The sequence below is a fragment of the Oncorhynchus keta genome, chromosome 30 (genome assembly GCF_023373465.1).
Source record: "Oncorhynchus keta strain PuntledgeMale-10-30-2019 chromosome 30, Oket_V2, whole genome shotgun sequence".
In the NCBI taxonomy this organism is placed as follows: domain Eukaryota; kingdom Metazoa; phylum Chordata; class Actinopteri; order Salmoniformes; family Salmonidae; genus Oncorhynchus; species Oncorhynchus keta.
In genome coordinates, this window is record NC_068450.1 from 23,160,643 (window position 1) to 23,183,504 (window position 22,862).

The window sequence follows — 22,862 nt, forward strand, 5'->3', positions numbered from 1 at the left end:
TGGTGTTATGGTTAAACAGGGTGTTATAATATGGTGGTAACATGGTGTTATGGTTAAACATGGTGTTATAATATGGTGGTAACATGGTGTTATGGTTAAACAGGGTGTTATAATATGGTGGTAACATGGTGTTATGGTTAAACAGGGTGTTATAATATGGTGGCAACATGGTGTTATGGTTAAACAGTGTGTTATAATATGGTGGTAACATGGTGTTATGGTTAAACAGTGTGTTATAATATGGTGGTAACATGGTGTTATGGTTAAACAGTGTGTTATAATATGGTGGTAACATGGTGTTATGGTTAAACAGGGTGTTATAATATGGTGGCAACATGGTGTTATGGTTAAACAGGGTGTTATGGTTAAACAGGGTGTTATAATATGGTGGTAACAGGGAGTTATGGTTAAACAGGGTGTTATAATATGGTGGTAACATGGAGTTATGGTTAAACAGGGTGTTATAATATGGTGGTAACATGGAGTTATGGTTAAACAGGGTGTTATAATATGGTGGTAACATGGTGTTATGGTTAAACAGGGTGTTATAATATGGTGGTAACATGGTGTTATGGTTAAACAGGGTGTTATAATATGGTGGTAACATGGTGTTATGGTTAAACAGGGTGTTATAATATGGTGGCAACATGGTGTTATGGTTAAACAGGGTGTTATAATATGGTGGTAACATGGTGTTATGGTTAAACAGGGTGTTATAATATGGTGGTAACATGGTGTTATGGTTAAACAGGGTGTTATAATATGGTGGCAACATGGTGTTATGGTTAAACAGGGTGTTATGGTTAAACAGGGTGTTATAATATGGTGGTAACAGGGAGTTATGGTTAAACAGGGTGTTATAATATGGTGGTAACATGGAGTTATGGTTAAACAGGGTGTTATAATATGGTGGTAACATGGAGTTATGGTTAAACAGGGTGTTATAATATGGTGGTAACATGGTGTTATGGTTAAACAGGGTGTTATAATATGGTGGTAACATGGTGTTATGGTTAAACAGGGTGTTATAATATGGTGGTAACATGGTGTTATGGTTAAACAGGGTGTTATAATATGGTGGCAACATGGTGTTATGGTTAAACAGGGTGTTATAATATGGTGGTAACATGGTGTTATGGTTAAGCAGGGTGTTATAATATGGTGGTAACATGGTGTTATGGTTAAACAGTGTGTTATAATATGGTGGTAACATGGTGTTATGGTTAAACAGTGTGTTATAATATGGTGGTAACATGGTGTTATGGTTAAACAGGGTGTTATAATATGGTGGCAACATGGTGTTATGGTTAAACAGGGTGTTATGGTTAAACAGGGTGTTATAATATGGTGGTAACAGGGAGTTATGGTTAAACAGGGTGTTATAATATGGTGGTAACATGGAGTTATGGTTAAACAGGGTGTTATAATATGGTGGTAACATGGTGTTATGGTTAAACAGGGTGTTATAATATGGTGGTAACATGGTGTTATGGTTAAACAGGGTGTTATAATATGGTGGTAACATGGTGTTATGGTTAAACAGTGTGTTATAATATGGTGGTAACATGGTGTTATGGTTAAACAGGGTGTTATAATATGGTGGTAACATGGTGTTATGGTTAAACAGGGTGTTATAATATGGTGGCAACATGGTGTTATGGTTAAACAGGGTGTTATAATATGGTGGTAACATGGTGTTATGGTTAAACACATGGTGTTATAATATGGTTATGGTTAAACAGGGTGTTATAATATGGTGGTAACATGGTGTTATGGTTAAACAGGGTGTTATAATATGGTGGTAACATGGTGTTATGGTTAAACAGGGTGTTATAATATGGTGGTAACATGGTGTTATGGTTAAACAGTGTGTTATAATATGGTGGTAACATGGTGTTATGGTTAAACAGGGTGTTATAATATGGTGGTAACATGGTGTTATGGTTAAACAGGGTGTTATAATATGGTGGCAACATGGTGTTATGGTTAAACAGGGTGTTATAATATGGTGGTAACATGGTGTTATGGTTAAACAGGGTGTTATAATATGGTGGCAACATGGTGTTATGGTTAAACATGGTGTTATAATATGGTGGTAACATGGTGTTATGGTTAAACAGGGTGTTATAATATGGCGGTAACATGGTGTTATGGTTAAACAGGGTGTTATAATATGGTGGTAACATGGTGTTATGGTTAAACAGGGTGTTATAATATGGTGGTAACAGGATGTTACAGGTAAACAGGGTGTAACAGGGTGTTATGGTTAAACAGGGTGTTATAATATGGTGGTAACAGGGAGTTATGGTTAAACAGGGTGTTATAATATGGTGGTAACAGGGAGTTATGGTTAAACAGGGTGTTATAATATGGTGGTAACATGGTGTTATGGTTAAACATGGTGTTATAATATGGTGGTAACAGGATGTTACAGGTAAACAGGGTGTAACAGGGTGTTATGGTTAAACAGGGTGTTATAATATGGTGGTAACAGGGAGTTATGGTTAAACAGCGTGTTATAATATGGTGGTAACATGGTGTTATGGTTAAACAGGGTGTTATAATATGGTGGTAACATGGTGTTATGGTTAAACAGGGTGTTATAATATGGTGGTAACAGGGTGTTATGGTTAAACAGGGTGTTATAATATGGTGGTAATAGGGAGTTATGGTTAAACAGGGTGTTATAATATGGTGGTAACATGGTGTTATGGTTAAACATGGTGTTATAATATGGTGGTAACAGGATGTTACAGGTAAACAGGGTGTAAGGGTGTTATAATATGGTGGTAACAGGGTGTTATAATATGGTGGTAACAGGGTGTTATGGTTAAACAGGGTGTTATAATATGGTGGTAACATGGTGTTATGGTTAAACATGGTGTTATAATATGGTGGTAACATGGTGTTATGGTTAAACAGGGTGTTATAATATGGTGGTAACATGGTGTTATGGTTAAACAGGGTGTTATAATATGGTGGTAACATGGTGTTATGGTTAAACAGGGTGTTATAATATGGTGGTAACATGGTGTTATGGTTAAACAGGGTGTTATAATATGGTGGTAACATGGTGTTATGGTTAAACAGGGTGTTATAATATGGTGGTAACATGGTGTTATGGTTAAACAGGGTGTTATAATATGGTGGTAACAGGGAGTTATGGTTAAACAGGGTGTTATAATATGGTGGTAACATGGTGTTATGGTTAAACATGGTGTTATAATATGGTGGTAACAGGATGTTACAGGTAAACAGGGTGTAACAGGGTGTTATACTATGGTGGTAACAGGATGTTATAATATGGTGGTAACAGGGTGTTATGGTTAAACAGGGTGTTATAATATGGTGGTAACAGGGTGTAATAATATGGTGGTAACAGGGTGTTATGGTTAAACGTGGTGTTATAATATGGTGGTAACATGGTGTTATGGTTAAACATGGTGTTATAATATGGTGGTAACATGGTGTTATGGTTAAACAGGGTGTTATAATATGGTGGTAACATGGTGTTATGGTTAAACAGGGTGTTATAATATGGTGGTAACAGGGTGTTATGGTTAAACAGGGTGTTATAATATGGTGGTAACATGGTGTTATGGTTAAACAGGGTGTTATAATATGGTGGTAACATGGTGTTATGGTTAAACAGGGTGTTATAATATGGTGGTAACATGGTGTTATGGTTAAACAGGGTGTTATAATATGGTGGTAACATGGTGTTATGGTTAAACATGGTGTTTTTATATGGTGGTAATAGGGTGTTATGGTTAAACATGGTGTTTTTATATGGTGGTAACAGGGTGTTATGGTTAAACAGGGTGTTATAATATGGTGGTAACAGGGTGTTATGGTTAAACAGGGTGTTATAATATGGTGGTAACATGGTGTTATGGTTAAACATGGTGTTTTTATATGGTGGTAATAGGGTGTTATGGTTAAACATGGTGTTTTATATATGGTGGTAACAGGGTGTTATGCTTAAACAGGGTGTTATAATATGGTGGTAACAGGGTGTTATGGTTAAACATGGTGTTTTTATATGGTGGTAACAGGGTGTTATGGTTAAACAGGGTGCTATAATATGGTGGTAACATGGAGTTATGGTTAAACATTGTGTTTTTATATGGTGGTAACAGGGTGTTATGGTTAAACAGGGTGCTATAATATGGTGGTAACATGGAGTTATGGTTAAACATTGTGTTTTTATATGGTGGTAACAGGGTGTTATGGTTAAACAGGGTGTTATAATATGGTGGTAACAGGGTGTTATGGTTAAACATGGTGTTTTTATATGGTGGTAACAGGGTGTTATGGTTAAACAGGGTGCTATAATATGGTGGTAACATGGAGTTATGGTTAAACATTGTGTTTTTATATGGTGGTAACAGGGTTTTATGGTTAAACAGGGTGCTATAATATGGTGGTAACAGGGTGTTATGGTTAAACAGGGTGCTATAATATGGTGGTAACATGGTGTTATGGTTAAACATGGTGTTTTTATATGGTGGTAATAGGGTGTTATGGTTAAACAGGGTGTTATAATATGGTGGTAACATGGTGTTATGGTTAAACAAGGTGTTATAATATGGTGGTAACATGATGTTACAGGTAAACAGGGTGTAACAGGGTGTTATGGTTAAACAGGGTGTTATAATATGGTGGTAACATGGAGTTATGGTTAAACATGGTGTTTTTATATGGTGGTAACAGGGTGTTATGGTTAAACAGGGTGCTATAATATGGTGGTAACATGGAGTTATGGTTAAACATGGTGTTTTTATATGGTGGTAACAGGGTGTTATGGTTAAACAGGGTGCTATAATATGGTGGTAACATGGAGTTATGGTTAAACATGGTGTTTTTATATGGTGGTAACAGGGTGTTATGGTTAAACAGGGTGTTATAATATGGTGGTAACAGGGAGTTATGGTTAAACAGGGTGTTATAATATGGTGGTAACAGGGTGTTATGGTTAAACAGGGTGTTATAATATGGTGGTAACATGGAGTTATGGTTAAACAGGGTGCTATAATATGGTGGTAACATGGAGTTATGGTTAAACATGGTGTTTTTATATGGTGGTAACATGGTGTTATGGTTAAACAGGGTGTTATAATATGGTGGTAACATGGTGTTATGGTTAAACAAGGTGTTATAATATGGTGGTAACATGATGTTACAGGTAAACAGGGTGTAACAGGGTGTTATGGTTAAACAGGGTGTTATAATATGGTGGTAACATGGAGTTATGGTTAAACATGGTGTTTTTATATGGTGGTAACAGGGTGTTATGGTTAAACAGGGTGTTATAATATGGTGGTAACATGGAGTTATGGTTAAACATGGTGTTTTTATATGGTGGTAATAGGGTGTTATGGTTAAACATGGTGTTTTTATATGGTGGTAACAGGGTGTTATGGTTAAACAGGGTGTTATAATATGGTGGTAACATGGTGTTATGGTTAAACAGGGTGTTATAATATGGTGGTAACATGGTGTTATGGTTAAACATGGTGTTTTTATATGGTGGTAATAGGGTGTTATGGTTAAACATGGTGTTTTTATATGGTGGTAACAGGGTGTTATGGTTAAACAGGGTGTTATAATATGGTGGTAACATGGAGTTATGGTTAAACATGGTGTTTTTATATGGTGGTAATAGGGTGTTATGGTTAAACAGGGTGCTATAATATGGTGGTAACATGGTGTTATGGTTAAACAGGGTGTTATAATATGGTGGTAACATGGTGTTATGGTTAAACATGGTGTTTTATATGGTGGTAATAGGGTGTTATGGTTAAACATGGTGTTTTTATATGGTGGTAACAGGGTGTTATGGTTAAACAGGGTGTTATAATATGGTGGTAACAGGGTGTTATGGTTAAACATGGTGTTTTTATATGGTGGTAACAGGGTGTTATGGTTAAACAGGGTGCTATAATATGGTGGTAACATGGTGTTATGGTTAAACATGGTGTTATGGTTAAACATGGTGTTTTTATATGGTGGTAATAGGGTGTTATGGTTAAACATGGTGTTTTTATATGGTGGTAACAGGGTGTTATGGTTAAACAGGGTGTTATAATATGGTGGTAACAGGGTGTTATGGTTAAACATGGTGTTTTTATATGGTGGTAATAGGGTGTTATGGTTAAACATGGTGTTTTTATATGGTGGTAACAGGGTGTTATGGTTAAACAGGGTGTTATAATATGGTGGTAACATGGAGTTATGGTTAAACATGGTGTTTTTATATGGTGGTAATAGGGTGTTATGGTTAAACAGGGTGCTATAATATGGTGGTAACATGGTGTTATGGTTAAACAGGGTGTTATAATATGGTGGTAACATGGTGTTATGGTTAAACATGGTGTTTTATATGGTGGTAATAGGGTGTTATGGTTAAACATGGTGTTTTTATATGGTGGTAACAGGGTGTTATGGTTAAACAGGGTGTTATAATATGGTGGTAACAGGGTGTTATGGTTAAACATGGTGTTTTTATATGGTGGTAACAGGGTGTTATGGTTAAACAGGGTGCTATAATATGGTGGTAACATGGTGTTATGGTTAAACATGGTGTTATGGTTAAACATGGTGTTTTTATATGGTGGTAATAGGGTGTTATGGTTAAACATGGTGTTTTTATATGGTGGTAACAGGGTGTTATGGTTAAACAGGGTGTTATAATATGGTGGTAACAGGGTGTTATGGTTAAACATGGTGTTTTTATATGGTGGTAACAGGGTGTTATGGTTAAACAGGGTGCTATAATATGGTGGTAACATGGAGTTATGGTTAAACATGGTGTTTTTATATGGTGGTAACAGGGTGTTATGGTTAAACAGGGTGTTATAATATGGTGGTAACAGGGAGTTATGGTTAAACAGGGTGTTATAATATGGTGGTAACAGGGTGTTATGGTTAAACAGGGTGTTATAATATGGTGGTAACATGGAGTTATGGTTAAACAGGGTGCTATAATATGGTGGTAACATGGAGTTATGGTTAAACATGGTGTTTTTATATGGTGGTAACATGGTGTTATGGTTAAACAGGGTGTTATAATATGGTGGTAACATGGTGTTATGGTTAAACAAGGTGTTATAATATGGTGGTAACATGATGTTACAGGTAAACAGGGTGTAACAGGGTGTTATGGTTAAACAGGGTGTTATAATATGGTGGTAACATGGAGTTATGGTTAAACATGGTGTTTTATATGGTGGTAACAGGGTGTTATGGTTAAACAGGGTGTTATAATATGGTGGTAACATGGAGTTATGGTTAAACATGGTGTTTTTATATGGTGGTAATAGGGTGTTATGGTTAAACATGGTGTTTTTATATGGTGGTAACAGGGTGTTATGGTTAAACAGGGTGTTATAATATGGTGGTAACATGGTGTTATGGTTAAACAGGGTGTTATAATATGGTGGTAACATGGTGTTATGGTTAAACATGGTGTTTTTATATGGTGGTAATAGGGTGTTATGGTTAAACATGGTGTTTTTATATGGTGGTAACAGGGTGTTATGGTTAAACAGGGTGTTATAATATGGTGGTAACATGGAGTTATGGTTAAACATGGTGTTTTTATATGGTGGTAATAGGGTGTTATGGTTAAACAGGGTGCTATAATATGGTGGTAACATGGTGTTATGGTTAAACAGGGTGTTATAATATGGTGGTAACATGGTGTTATGGTTAAACATGGTGTTTTATATGGTGGTAATAGGGTGTTATGGTTAAACATGGTGTTTTTATATGGTGGTAACAGGGTGTTATGGTTAAACAGGGTGTTATAATATGGTGGTAACAGGGTGTTATGGTTAAACATGGTGTTTTTATATGGTGGTAACAGGGTGTTATGGTTAAACAGGGTGCTATAATATGGTGGTAACATGGTGTTATGGTTAAACATGGTGTTATGGTTAAACATGGTGTTTTTATATGGTGGTAATAGGGTGTTATGGTTAAACATGGTGTTTTTATATGGTGGTAACAGGGTGTTATGGTTAAACAGGGTGTTATAATATGGTGGTAACAGGGTGTTATGGTTAAACATGGTGTTTTTATATGGTGGTAACAGGGTGTTATGGTTAAACAGGGTGCTATAACATGGTGGTAACATGGAGTTATGGTTAAACATTGTGTTTTTATATGGTGGTAACAGGGTGTTATGGTTAAACATGGTGTTTTTATATGGTGGTAATAGGGTGTTATGGTTAAACATGGTGTTTTTATATGGTGGTAACAGGGTGTTATGGTTAAACAGGGTGTTATAATATGGTGGTAACATGGAGTTATGGTTAAACATGGTGTTTTTATATGGTGGTAATAGGGTGTTATGGTTAAACAGGGTGCTATAATATGGTGGTAACATGGTGTTATGGTTAAACAGGGTGTTATAATATGGTGGTAACATGGTGTTATGGTTAAACATGGTGTTTTATATGGTGGTAATAGGGTGTTATGGTTAAACATGGTGTTTTTATATGGTGGTAACAGGGTGTTATGGTTAAACAGGGTGTTATAATATGGTGGTAACAGGGGTGTTATGGTTAAACATGGTGTTTTTATATGGTGGTAACAGGGTGTTATGGTTAAACAGGGTGCTATAATATGGTGGTAACATGGTGTTATGGTTAAACATGGTGTTATGGTTAAACATGGTGTTTTTATATGGTGGTAATAGGGTGTTATGGTTAAACATGGTGTTTTTATATGGTGGTAACAGGGTGTTATGGTTAAACAGGGTGTTATAATATGGTGGTAACAGGGTGTTATGGTTAAACATGGTGTTTTTATATGGTGGTAACAGGGTGTTATGGTTAAACAGGGTGCTATAATATGGTGGTAACATGGAGTTATGGTTAAACATTGTGTTTTTATATGGTGGTAACAGGGTGTTATGGTTAAACAGGGTGCTATAATATGGTGGTAACATGGAGTTATGGTTAAACATTGTGTTTTTATATGGTGGTAACAGGGTGTTATGGTTAAACATGGTGTTTTTATATGGTGGTAACAGGGTGTTATGGTTAAACAGGGTGCTATAATATGGTGGTAACATGGAGTTATGGTTAAACATTGTGTTTTTATATGGTGGTAACAGGGTTTTATGGTTAAACAGGGTGCTATAATATGGTGGTAACAGGGTGTTATGGTTAAACAGGGTGCTATAATATGGTGGTAACATGGTGTTATGGTTAAACAGGGTGTTATAATATGGTGGTAACAGGGTGTTATGGTTAAACATGGTGTTTTTATATGGTGGTAACAGGGTGTTATGGTTAAACAGGGTGCTATAATATGGTGGTAAAATGGAGTTATGGTTAAACATGGTGTTTTTATATGGTGGTAACATGGAGTTATGGTTAAACATGGTGTTTTTATATGGTGGTAATAGGGTGTTATGGTTAAACAGGGTGTTATAATATGGTGGTAACATGGTGTTATGGTTAAACAAGGTGTTATAATATGGTGGTAACATGATGTTACAGGTAAACAGGGTGTAACAGGGTGTTATGGTTAAACAGGGTGTTATAATATGGTGGTAACATGGAGTTATGGTTAAACATGGTGTTTTTATATGGTAGTAACAGGGTGTTATGGTTAAACAGGGTGCTATAATATGGTGGTAACATGGAGTTATGGTTAAACATGGTGTTTTTATATGGTGGTAACAGGGTGTTATGGTTAAACAGGGTGCTATAATATGGTGGTAACATGGAGTTATGGTTAAACATGGTGTTTTTATATGGTGGTAACAGGGTGTTATGGTTAAACAGGGTGTTATAATATGGTGGTAACAGGGAGTTATGGTTAAACAGGGTGTTATAATATGGTGGTAACAGGGTGTTATGGTTAAACAGGGTGTTATAATATGGTGGTAACATGGAGTTATGGTTAAACAGGGTGCTATAATATGGTGGTAACATGGAGTTATGGTTAAACATGGTGTTTTTATATGGTGGTAACATGGTGTTATGGTTAAACAGGGTGTTATAATATGGTGGTAACATGGTGTTATGGTTAAACAAGGTGTTATAATATGGTGGTAACATGATGTTACAGGTAAACAGGGTGTAACAGGGTGTTATGGTTAAACAGGGTGTTATAATATGGTGGTAACATGGAGTTATGGTTAAACATGGTGTTTTTATATGGTGGTAACAGGGTGTTATGGTTAAACAGGGTGTTATAATATGGTGGTAACATGGAGTTATGGTTAAACATGGTGTTTTTATATGGTGGTAATAGGGTGTTATGGTTAAACATGGTGTTTTATATGGTGGTAACAGGGTGTTATGGTTAAACAGGGTGTTATAATATGGTGGTAACATGGTGTTATGGTTAAACAGGGTGTTATAATATGGTGGTAACATGGTGTTATGGTTAAACATGGTGTTTTTATATGGTGGTAATAGGGTGTTATGGTTAAACATGGTGTTTTTATATGGTGGTAACAGGGTGTTATGGTTAAACAGGGTGTTATAATATGGTGGTAACATGGAGTTATGGTTAAACATGGTGTTTTTATATGGTGGTAATAGGGTGTTATGGTTAAACAGGGTGCTATAATATGGTGGTAACATGGTGTTATGGTTAAACAGGGTGTTATAATATGGTGGTAACATGGTGTTATGGTTAAACATGGTGTTTTATATGGTGGTAATAGGGTGTTATGGTTAAACATGGTGTTTTTATATGGTGGTAACAGGGTGTTATGGTTAAACAGGGTGTTATAATATGGTGGTAACAGGGTGTTATGGTTAAACATGGTGTTTTTATATGGTGGTAACAGGGTGTTATGGTTAAACAGGGTGCTATAATATGGTGGTAACATGGTGTTATGGTTAAACAGGGTGTTATAATATGGTGGTAACATGGTGTTATGGTTAAACATGGTGTTTTTATATGGTGGTAATAGGGTGTTATGGTTAAACATGGTGTTTTTATATGGTGGTAACAGGGTGTTATGGTTAAACAGGGTGTTATAATATGGTGGTAACAGGGTGTTATGGTTAAACATGGTGTTTTTATATGGTGGTAACAGGGTGTTATGGTTAAACAGGGTGCTATAATATGGTGGTAACATGGAGTTATGGTTAAACATTGTGTTTTTATATGGTGGTAACAGGGTGTTATGGTTAAACATGGTGTTTTTATATGGTGGTAACAGGGTGTTATGGTTAAACAGGGTGCTATAATATGGTGGTAACAGGGTGTTATGGTTAAACAGGGTGCTATAATATGGTGGTAACATGGTGTTATGGTTAAACAGGGTGTTATAATATGGTGGTAACAGGTTGTTATGGTTAAACATGGTGTTTTTATATGGTGGTAACAGGGTGTTATGGTTAAACAGGGTGCTATAATATGGTGGTAATAGGGTGTTATGGTTAAACATTGTGTTTTTATATGGTGGTAACAGGGTGTTATGGTTAAACAGGGTGCTATAATATGGTGGTAACAGGGTGTTATGGTTAAACATTGTGTTTTTATATGGTGGTAACATGGAGTTATGGTTAAACATGGTGTTTTTATATGGTGGTAACAGGGTGTTATGGTTAAACAGGGTGTTATGGTTAAACATGGTGTTTTTATATGGTGGTAACAGGGTGTTATGGTTAAACATTGTGTTTTTATATGGTGGTAACAGGGTGTTATGGTTAAACATGGTGTTTTTATATGGTGGTAACAGGGTGTTATGGTTAAACAGGGTGCTATAATATGGTGGTAACATGGAGTTATGGTTAAACATGGTGTTATAATATGGTGGTAACATGGAGTTATGGTTAAACATGGTGTTTTTATATGGTGGTAACATGGTGTTATGGTTAAACAGGGTGTTAAAATATGGTTGTAACTGGATGTTATGGTTAAGCACGGTTATGGTTAACCACTCACCTGGCAGGACAGTGAGGTAAGCACTGCGGAAGCTGTAACCCATGGTGTTGGCACCCAGACAGATGTACATCCCAGCGTCCTCCTCCTTGGCCCGGGTGATGAGCAGCTTGTTGAGGTAGGAGCCGTCTGGCCTGGACCACACCTCTCCCGTGGGCAGCACCACGAAGCCATGGTCGCCCACCTCGATGGTGGAGTTGTACTTGTTCTCGTCCCCCGGCTCCACCCTCTTCAGCCACTGAATCACCGGCTTGACGTCACTGCGGACCTTACACTGGAATGAGGTGGTACCGCCGTAGTCCACCGTGGTGTTCACCGGATGGGTGCCGGTCAGGATAGGCTTGGAATTTGTCCGCTCTATAACGGGAAAAATATGTATAGAGCGTATTCATACAATTCAAATGAACAGAAAAGTTATTGCCATGTTCAGCGCTTTCCTCTCGTTCTCTGTGCTGCGGCTAGAATAGACTGAGGTTGAGGAGAAAATGCCACATTTGACACAAGCAAGCACAAGTTTTATTCACTTCCTCCTCTCCGCTTCTGGGTTTGGTAGAAACATGTGTTTTTGTAGTCAGCACACAGCTGGGATATAATGCTAAGCAGATGGTCAAGGGAGAGAGAGAGGGAGGCTGAGGCTCACCATACCACATCAGCCCAGGATTAACCCAGCCTCACAACACTCAATCAACCATTACCAACCTAAACCCAAACCCAAACCCCATCCTCAAAACTCAACTATAAACCAATCTGACCAGTAAACAAGAGTTAATGCCCAACCTCCAAACTCAACCCCCTGTATTAATACTCTAGCCTAGTGGTAGCCTAGTGGTTAATGCGTTGGGCCAGTAACCGAAAGGTTGCTGGATCGAATCCCCAAGCTGACAAGGCAGTTAACCCACTGTTCCCTGGGCGCTGAAGATGTGGATGTCGATTAAAGCAGCCCGCTGGACCTTTCTGATTCAGAGGGTTGGGTTAGAAAGCGGAAGACACATTTCAGTTGAAGGCATTCAGTTGTACAACTGACTAGGTATCCCTCTTTCCCTTACCCTCAATGCTAATCAAACTTCAACAATGACCAAAGTTTATAAATCAACCAAAAACGATACATCTATACTGTAAGTAAGTGACCAAACTTACGGATGACTTCCACTTTGTATGTGGCGTTGATCTCTCCAGCCCGGTTGGAGACGTGGCAGGTGTACTTCCCGCTGTTCTCAGGGGTCAGATTCTTCAGACTCAGGGTCCACTTCTTCTTACGGCCCTCACCCACCTCCTCAGGGGTCAGCGGCTTGTTGTCCTTCAGCCACACGATGTCCGGACGAGGTTCCCGCTGGCCGTGCACTTCAGCCGTACTGAGCTGCCCACCGGCCGGGCGATCACGCGCTTCCTCATCTTGGCTGGCTGCGTGAAGCGTGGTCGAACTGCGATCAAAGAAAGGGTTGTTTACGAAATAGCGTTGTTGAGAAAAAGGATAAACTTCACAGGAACAGTTTATAATGGTATGCACAATGCACACCAGACAGCTATTAAATATCGCAACGAATCACACTGGAGGACTTTGAAAAGAATTGAGTATATTTGTTTGACAACATTATTTTTGAAAAGGTTGAGTATGTTTGTTTGACAACATTATTTTCTAACACTGAACAAATAAATATGAAGGGTATGTTGTGGGGCTTCCATTTGGGGTCAAACAGTATTTCTGGTGTGGCGGCACTATTCAGCATAACATAACCCACCAAGGGGCACGATGACCAACACTTTCCCCTTTAAAGTTTCACTCAGCAGTTCAACACTGGTTGTATCTGAACTGTGTCGAGGCAGAGTCAACAGGAGAAAATACAATAGTGGAGTTTGATACGACTCCAGTTTGATACGACTGGTCAAAGGGGCAGCCAACAGGGAGAGGGGAGAGAATGGAATGTTTCCCCAAACACACTTCATTCAAATAGCCTGCTCTCTGGCCTGTCAGAGGTAATTACCCAAGCAAACAGCACCCTGCTGGTGAGGGTTGTGTGTGCCAGGGAAGCACAGAGGGCAGAGTGGTGCCAGGTGTGGCCAGACACACTAGAACTACACCCCTCTCCAGAGACTGGGCCACTACATACCCATCACTAAGACAATGCCCTGTTTTCGAAATGATCTAGGGTCAGATAAAACCAGAGATAAACGTCAGAGAGAGAGAGACAGTGCTCAGTGTCTTACCCAGTTTCCCTGAGAGGTCAGTGGGGTATTCTGGGCCTCCCGCTGTTCCTGCTCCGTCCCTCCCAGTGCTGGCATCCTCTACAGAGAGAGAGAGAGAGACACAGACAAACAGATAGAGTTAGCATCGCATCAGTGTCAGTGGGAAATAACATCCTCCCAGTGATAAAACAGTTTTATAACTCACAGCTCTAGCAGTGATCCAATATGCTCTAATGTGTCTGTGGATGTAGTAGTGGGATTAGGCCAGAACCAGAATCCAGCCTGAAGTATCATGGGATGATGAAGACCCCAGATCATCTCTGTGACTGGTTCTGCTCAAGGCTTTGTTCTGCCACCCCCTCCTCAGGAGATGGATGGACTAACAATGATGAGTCAATGCTAAACAGATCGGCCATACTGAACGTCATGAAACCACTTCAAGATGTGGACATATTCTGAGGAGCCGTTCATCAGAGATGCAAGAATCAGACATTACATCAGGTAGGACTGGGTAAACCAATGCCAACTTGTCAAAACTGATAAGTGACTGATCTATTCTCAGTGGCTATATGTGCTAATATTGGCCTGGCTGGCCTGCGCTGAAGAAAAATCTGCTTGTGAAAAGAGCGAGCCAAGAACAGTCTTGGACCACCTGCGGGTTGCCACATGTATTGATTTGGAGCCAAAGTCTTTGAATTTAGCCATTTGGACTGAGAATATATGTTAAATGCAAATAGAAGAAAATGAAGACAGCATCCTGTTGGCTCTATTCATGCAGTGCTGGATGGTTGTATCTGACGAACTGGTAACCTGAGTTGCTGTATGGTATTCTGCTTACACCACGCTCTCCTCTGCTCCTCCCTACAACTCCAACACATGACCGGCATGTTCAGAGCTGCCAGTTATTTGAAGCCGGCGGCAGGACAGTTTGATCTCAAAGAATACATGGTTAAGCACTCTTACAGTACTGGGCCTCCAAAAGAGAGGAGAGTAGGGGAGAAGAGGAGAGGAAGAGGTGAAAATGTGTGGAGAATAGAATAGAGGAGGGGAGTGGAGGAAGAGAGGAAAATAGAGGAAGAGAAGGGAGAAAGAGGAGAGAGGAAGGGGAGAAGAGAGGAGAGGAAAAGTAGAGAGGAAGAGGAGGAGAGGAAGAGGGGGAGAAGAAAGTAGAGAAAGAGGACGAGGAGAGAGGAAGAAGAGAGGAAGAGAAGATAGGTTATGAGAGGAAGAGGAAAGAGGATAGGAAGAGAGAGGAAGAGAAGATAAGATAGGAAATGAGAGGAAGAGGGAAAGAAAAAAGGGGGAGATGAAGAGGAGAAGAGAGGAGAGGAAGAGGAGAGAGGTAGAGGAGAGAGGAAGAGGAGGAGAAGAGAGGAGATACATTTGTAACCTTAATTTAACTAGGCAAGTCAGAGGAGAGGAGAGGAAGAGAAGAGAGGAAGAGAAGAGAGGAAGAGAAGAGAGGAAGAGAAGAGAGGAAGAGAAGAGAGGAAGAGAAGAGAGGAAGAGAAGAGAGGAAGAGAGGAGAGGAAGAGAAGAGAGGAAGAGAAGAGAGGAAGAGAGGAAGAGAAGAGAGAAGAGAAGAGAGGAAGAGAAGAGAGGAAGAGAAGAGAGGAAGAGAAGAGAGGAAGAGAAGAGAGGAAGAGAAGAGAGGAAGAGAAGAGAGGAAGAGAGGAGAGGAAGAGAAGAGAGGAAGAGAAGAGAGGAAGAGAAGAGAGGAAGAGAAGAGAGGAAGAGAAGAGAGGAAGAGAGGAGAGGAAGAGAGGAAGAGAAGAGAGGAGAGAGAAGAGAGGAAGAGAAGAGAGGAAGAGAAGAGAGGAAGAGAGGAGAGGAAGAGAAGAGAGGAAGAGAAGAGAGGAAGAGAAGAGAGAAGAGAAGAGAGGAAGAGAAGAGAGGAAGAGAGGAAGAGAGGAAGAGAAGAGAGGAAGAGAAGAGAGGAAGAGAAGAGAGGAAGAGAGAGAGAGGAAGGAAGAAAGAGAGGAAGAGAAGAGAGGAAGAGAGGAGAGAGGAAGAGAAGAGAGGAAGAGAAGAGAGGAAGAGAAGAGAGGAAGAGAGGAGAGGAAGAGAAGAGAGGAAGAGAGCACCATTGATGGACACCGGACAGCTTCATTATCAATCCACCCACCCACCCAGCCATGCTCCTTACATACTAGGCCCCTACAGTGGGCCCCTACAGTGGGGCCCTACAATGGGCCCCTACAGTGGGCCCCTACAGTGGGCCCCTACACTCCCTCCCGCTCTCCATCCACAGTACCCTTTCTTCAAATCAAAATGCAAATACAATGTATAGGTACAGTGGGGCAAAAAAAGTATTTAGTCAGCCACCAATTGTGCAAGTTCTCCCACTTAAAAAGATGAGAGAGGCCTGTAATTTTCATCATAGGTACACTTCAACTATGACAGACAAAATGAGAGAAAATAATCCAGAAAATCAGATTGTAAGATTTTTATGAATTTATTTGCAAATTATGGTGGAAAATAAGCTTTAGAAGCTTCTGTCAATTGGAGTCAATTGGAGGTGTACCTGTGGATGTATTTCAATGCCTACCTTCAAATTCAGTGCCTCTTTGCTTGACATCATGGGGAAATCAAAAGAAATCAGCAAAGTCTGGTTCATCCTTGGGAGCAATTTCCAAACGCCTGAAGGTTCCACGTTCATCTGTACAAACAATAGTACGCAAGTATAAACACCATGGGACCACGCAGCCGTCATATCGCTCAAGAAGGAGGCATGTTCTGTCTCCTAGAGATGAATGTACTTTGGTGCGAAAAGTGCAAATCAATCCCAGAACAACAGCAAAGGATCTTGTGAAGATGCTGGAGGAAACAGGTACAAAATTATCTATATCCACAGTAAAACGAGTCCCTTATCGACATAACCTGAAAGGTCGCTCAGCAAGGAAGATGCCACTGCTCCAAAACCGCAAAAAAAAAAAAAAAGCCAGACTACGGTTTGCAACTGCACATGGGGCCAAAGATTTTGGAGAAATGTCCTCTGGTCTAATGAAAAATAGAACTATTTGGCCATAATGGGTGTCGTTATGTTAGGAGGAAAAATGGGGAGGCTTGCAAGCCGAAGTACACCATCCCAACCGTGAAGCACGGGGTGGCAGCATCATGTTGTGGGGGTGCTTTGCTTCAGGAGGGACAGGTGCACTTCACAAAATAGATGTGGCATCATGAGGTAGGAAAATTATGTGGATATATTGAAGCAACATCTCAAGACATCAGCAGGAAGTTAAAGCTTGGTAGCAAACAGGTCTTCCATATGGACAATGATCCCAAGCATACTTCCAAAGTTGTGGCAAAATGGCTTAAGGACAACAAAGTCAAGGTATTGGAGTGGCCATCACAAAGCCCTGACCTCAATCCTATAGAAAATTTGTGGGCAGAACTGAAAAAGTGTGTGCAAGCAAGGAGGCCTACAAACCTGACTCAGTTACACCAGCTCTGTCAGGAGGAATGGGCTTAAGGGAAGCTTGTGGAAGGCTAACCGAAACGTTTGACCCATGTTCAACAATTTAAAGGCAATGCTACCAAATACTATTTGAGTGTATGTAAACTTCTGACCCACTGGAAATGTGATGAAAGAAATAAAAGCTGAAATAAATAATTCTCTCTACAATTATTCTGACATTTCACATTCAAAAAATAAAGTGGTGATCCTAACTGACCTAAGACAGGGATTTTTACTAGGATTAAATGTCAGGAGTTTAAATGTATTTGGCTAAGGGGTATGTAAACTTCCGACTTAAACTGTACATATGAACTGGGTAAAACAGTATGTAAACATTATTAAAGTGACCAGTGTTCCATGACTATGTACATAAGGCAGCAGTCTCTAAGGTACAGGGTAGAGTATCTGGTGTTAGCCTGCTAGTAACAGTGTCTAAGGATCAGGGCAGGGTGCTGGGCGGAGGCTGACTAGTGATGACTATTTAACAGTCTGGTGGCCTGGAGATAGAAGCTGTTTTTCAGTTTCTCGGTCCCAGCTTTGATGCACCTGTACTGTCTCCGCCTTCTAGATGCTAGCCGGTATAAACACACTCGGGTGGTTGAGGTCCTTGATGATCTTCTTGACCTTCCTGTGACACCAGTTGCTGTAGATGTCCTGGAGGGCAGGCAGCGTGTCCCCGGTGATGCGTTTGGCTGACTGCCCCACCTACTGGAGAGCCCTGCCGTTGTGGGCGGTGCAGTTGCCGTACCAGGCGGTGATACAGCCCAACAGAATGCTCTCAAGTGGTGTCTACTGCACATTCAAACACTAAAGGCACTATGAGGGTTTATTGTGATTGCACTGTGCACTTACATTTGAGCACACGCACACAAAGAACATGACCATGTTGAACATCATTCCATCAATTTCAGCTGTACTCAATAACAATATCCCTCCTCTTTTAATAAGACCCCCCCCAATCACAAGTCAAATGCCCTACAGTAATATACCCTCCATGACCTACAGTAATATACCCTCCACGACCTACAGTAATATACCCTCCATGTCCTACAGTAATACAACCTCCATGTCCTACAGAAATACAACCTCCATGTCCTACAGTAATATACACTCCATGACCTACAGTAATATACCCTCCATGTCCTACAGAAATACAACCTCCATGTCCTACAGAAATACAACCTCCATGTCCTACAGTAATACAACCTCCATGTCCTACAGAAATATACCCTCCATGACCTACAGTAATATACCCTCCATGACCTACAGTAATATACCCTCCATGTCCTACAGTAATACAACCTCCATGTCCTACAGAAATACAACCTCCATGTCCTACAGTAATACAACCTCCATGACCTACAGTAATATACCCTCCATGTCCTACAGAAATACAACCTCCATGTCCTACAGAAATACAACCTCCATGTCCTACAGTAATACAACCTCCATGTCCTACAGTAATTACAGTAAAATAGCCTCCATGTCCTACAATAATACACCTCCATGTAGTACAGTAATACCCACCTTGTCTTACAATAATTATAGTAATATAGCCCTCCATGTATTACAGTAATTACAGTATACCATCCATGTCCTACAGTAATCACAGTAATTTTATTTTTTTATTTCACCTTTATTTAACCAGGTAGGCTAGTTGAGAACAAGTTCTCATTTGCAACTGCAACCTAGCCAAGATAAAGCGTAGCAATTCGACACATACAACAACACAGAGTTACACATGGAATAAACAAAACATACAGTCAATAATACAGTAGAACAAAAGAAAACAAAAAGTCTATATACAGTGAGTGCAAATGAGGTAAGTTAAGGAAATAAATAGGCCATGGTGGCGAAGTAATTACAATATAGCAAATAAACACTGGAATGGTAGATGTGCAGAAGATGAATGTCCAGGTTGAGATACTGGGGTGCAAAGGAGCAAAATAAATAAATAAATCAATACCAGTATGGGGATGAGGTCGGTAGATAGATGGGCTGTTTACAGATAGGCTAAGTACAGGTGCAGTGATCTGTAAACTGCTCTGACAGCTGGTGCTTAAAGTTAGTGAGGGAGATGTCTCCAGCTTCAGAGATTTTTGCAATTCGTTCCAGTCATGGGCAGCAGAGAACTGGAAGGAAAGACGACCAAAGGAGGAATTGGCTTTGGGGGTGACCAGCGAGATATATCTGCTGAAGCGCGTGCTACGAGTGGGTGCTGCTATGGTGACCAGTGAGCTGAGATAAGGCGGGGCTTTACCTAGCAGAGACTTGTAGATAACCTGTAGCCAGTGGGTTTGACAACGAGTATGAAGAGAGGACCAACCAACGAGAAATACAGGTCGCAATGGTGGGTAGTGTATGGGGCTTTGGTGACAAAACAGATGGCACTGTGATAGAGTGTTGGAGGTTATTTTATAGATGACATCACCGAAGTCGAGGATCGGTAGGATGGTCAGTTTTACGAGGTATGCTTGGCAGCATGAGTGAATGATGCTTTGTTGCGATATAGGAAGCCGATTCTAGATTTAATTTTGGATTGGAGATGCTTAATGTGAGTCTGGAAGGAGAGTTTACAGTCTAACCAGACACCCAGGTATTTGTACTTGTCCACTTATTCTAAGTCAGAGCCGTCCAGAGTAGTGATGCTGGACAGGCGAGCAGGTGCGGGCAGCGATCGATTGAAAAGCATGCATTTAGTTTTCTTGCGTTTAAGAGCAGTTGGAGGCCACGGAAGGAGAGTTGTATGGCATTGAAGCTCGTCTGGAGGTTAGTTAACAGTGTCCAAAGAAGAGCCAGAAGTATACAGAATGGTGTCATCTGCGTAGAGGTGGATCAGAGAATCACCAGCAGCAAGAGCAACATCATTGATGTATACAGAAAAGAGAGTCGGCCCGAGAATTGAACCCTGTGGCACCCCCATAGAGACTGTCAGAGGTCCAGACAACAGGCCCTCCGATTTGACACACTGAACTCTATCAGAGAAGTAGTTGGTAAACCAGGCGAGGCAATCATTTGGGAAACCAAGGCTGTCGAGTCTGCCAATAAGAATGTTGTGATTGACAGAGTCGAAAGCCTTGGCCAGGTCGATGAATACGGCTGCACAGTAATGTCTCTTATCGATGAAGGTTATGATGTCGTTTAGAACCTTGAGCGTGGCTGAGGTGCACGCATGACCAGCTCTGAAACCAGATTGCATAGCGGAGAAGGTATGGTGGGATTCTAAATGGTCAGTAATCTGTTTGTTAACTTGGCTTTCGAAGACCTTAGAAAGACAGGGTAGGATAGATTACTAGATTACGATAGAATATACTCCTCCATGTCCTACAGTAATACCCTCCATGTCTTACAGTAATTACAGTAATATACCCTTCATGACCTACAGTAATTACAGTAAAATAACCTCCATGTCTTACAGTAATTACAGTAATATACCCTCCATGACCTACAGTAATATACCCTCCACGTCCTACAATAATATACCCTCCATGTTCTACATTCATATACCCTCCATGTCCTACAGTAATATACCCTCCATGTCCTACAGTAATATACCCTCCATTTCCTACAGTAATATACCCTCCATGTACTACAGTAACATACCCTCCATGTACTACAGTAATTTCACTAATATACCTTCCATGTCCTACAGTAATTGTGGTAATATACCCTCCAAGTCCTACAGTAATATATCATCCATGTCCTGACAGTAATATACCCTCCATTGTCCTACAGTAATATATCCCCCATGTCCTGTCAAGGTAAAACAGGCCATCCATGTCAGTAACTTACAGTAATATACCCAGTCCCTCCATGTCCTACAGTAATTACAGTAAAAAGCCTCCATGTCCCTGAATACGGCTAATATAATGTCTCCATGTCGCCTTAGTGTCCTGACATCTGAAACCAGATTGCCATGTCCCTAAATGGTCAGTAATATAACTTCCATATCCTACAGGGTAATACCACCCTCCATGTCCTACAGTAATATACCTTCCATGTCTTACAGTAATTACAGTAATATATCATCCACAGTAATATACCCTCCATGTCCTACAGTAATTACAGTAAAATAGCCTCCATGTCCTAAGTAATATACCCACCATGTCGTACAGTAATAAACCTTAGTGTCCTACAGTAATATACCCTCTATGTCCTACAGTAATATACTCTCCATATCCTACAGTAATTACAGTAATATACCCTCCATGTTCTACAGTAATATACCTTCCATGTCCTACAGTAATTTCAGTAATATAGCCCTCCATGTCCTACAGTAATATATCCTCCATGTACTACAGTAACATACCCTCCATGTCTACAGTAATTTCACTAATATACCTTCCATGTCCTACAGTAATTGTGGTAATATACCTTCCATGTCCTACAGTAATTACAGTAATATATCCTCAATGTCCGACAGTAATTACAGTAATATACCCTCCACATCCTACAGTAATTACAGTAAAATAGCCTCCATGTCCTAAGGTAATATACCCACCATGTCGTACAGTAATAAATCCTTAGTGTCCTACAGTAATATACCCTCTATGTCCTACAGTAATATACTCTCCATATCCTACAGTAATTACAGTAAATACCCTCCATGTTCTACAGTAATATACCTTCCATGTCCTACAGTAATTACAGTAATATATCATCCACAGTAATATACCCTCCATGTCCTACAGTAATTACAGTAAAATAGCCTCCATGTCCTAAGGTAATATACCCACCATGTCGTACAGTAATAAATCCTTAGTGTCCTACAGTAATATACCCTCTATGTCCTACAGTAATATACTCTCCATATCCTACAGTAATTACAGTAATATACCCTCCATGTTCTACAGTAATATACCTTCCATGTCCTACAGTAATTTCAGTAATATAGCTTCCATGTCCTACAGTAATATATCCTCCATGTACTACAGTAACATACCCTCCATGTCTTACAGTAATTTCACTAATATACCTTCCATGTCCTACAGTAATTGTGGTAATATACCTTCCATGTCCTACAGTAATTACAGTAATATATCCTCAATGTCCGACAGTAATTACAGTAATATACCCTCCACATCCTACAGTAATTACAGTAGTATACCCTCCATGTCCTACAGTAATATACCCTCCATGTCCTACAATAATATACCCAACATGTCCTACAGTAATTACAGTGATATACCCTCCATTAGCCTTCTGATATACAGTATGGGGCGGCAGGGTAGCCTAGTGGTTAGAGAGCGTTGGACTAGTAACCGAAAGGCTGCAAGTTCAAATCCCCAAGTTGACACAAATATGT

General features: G+C 40.0%; 1 protein-coding gene across 2 annotated transcripts in view; it reads right to left on the reverse strand.

The window, feature by feature from the left end:
• Window positions 1-22,862, reverse strand: part of fgfrl1a (fibroblast growth factor receptor like 1a) — a 205,224-nt gene that overhangs the window by 4,276 nt on the left and 178,086 nt on the right. Inside the window, exon 6 of one of the 2 annotated variants that reach the window (XM_052488062.1) lies at window positions 11,920-12,273. The exons of the other annotated variant lie outside the window; for it this stretch is intronic. Within the exon in view, the coding sequence (XP_052344022.1) occupies window positions 11,920-12,273 (354 nt within the window). The remainder of the gene's footprint in view (window positions 1-11,919; window positions 12,274-22,862) is intronic. 2 annotated transcript variants of the gene reach the window in all.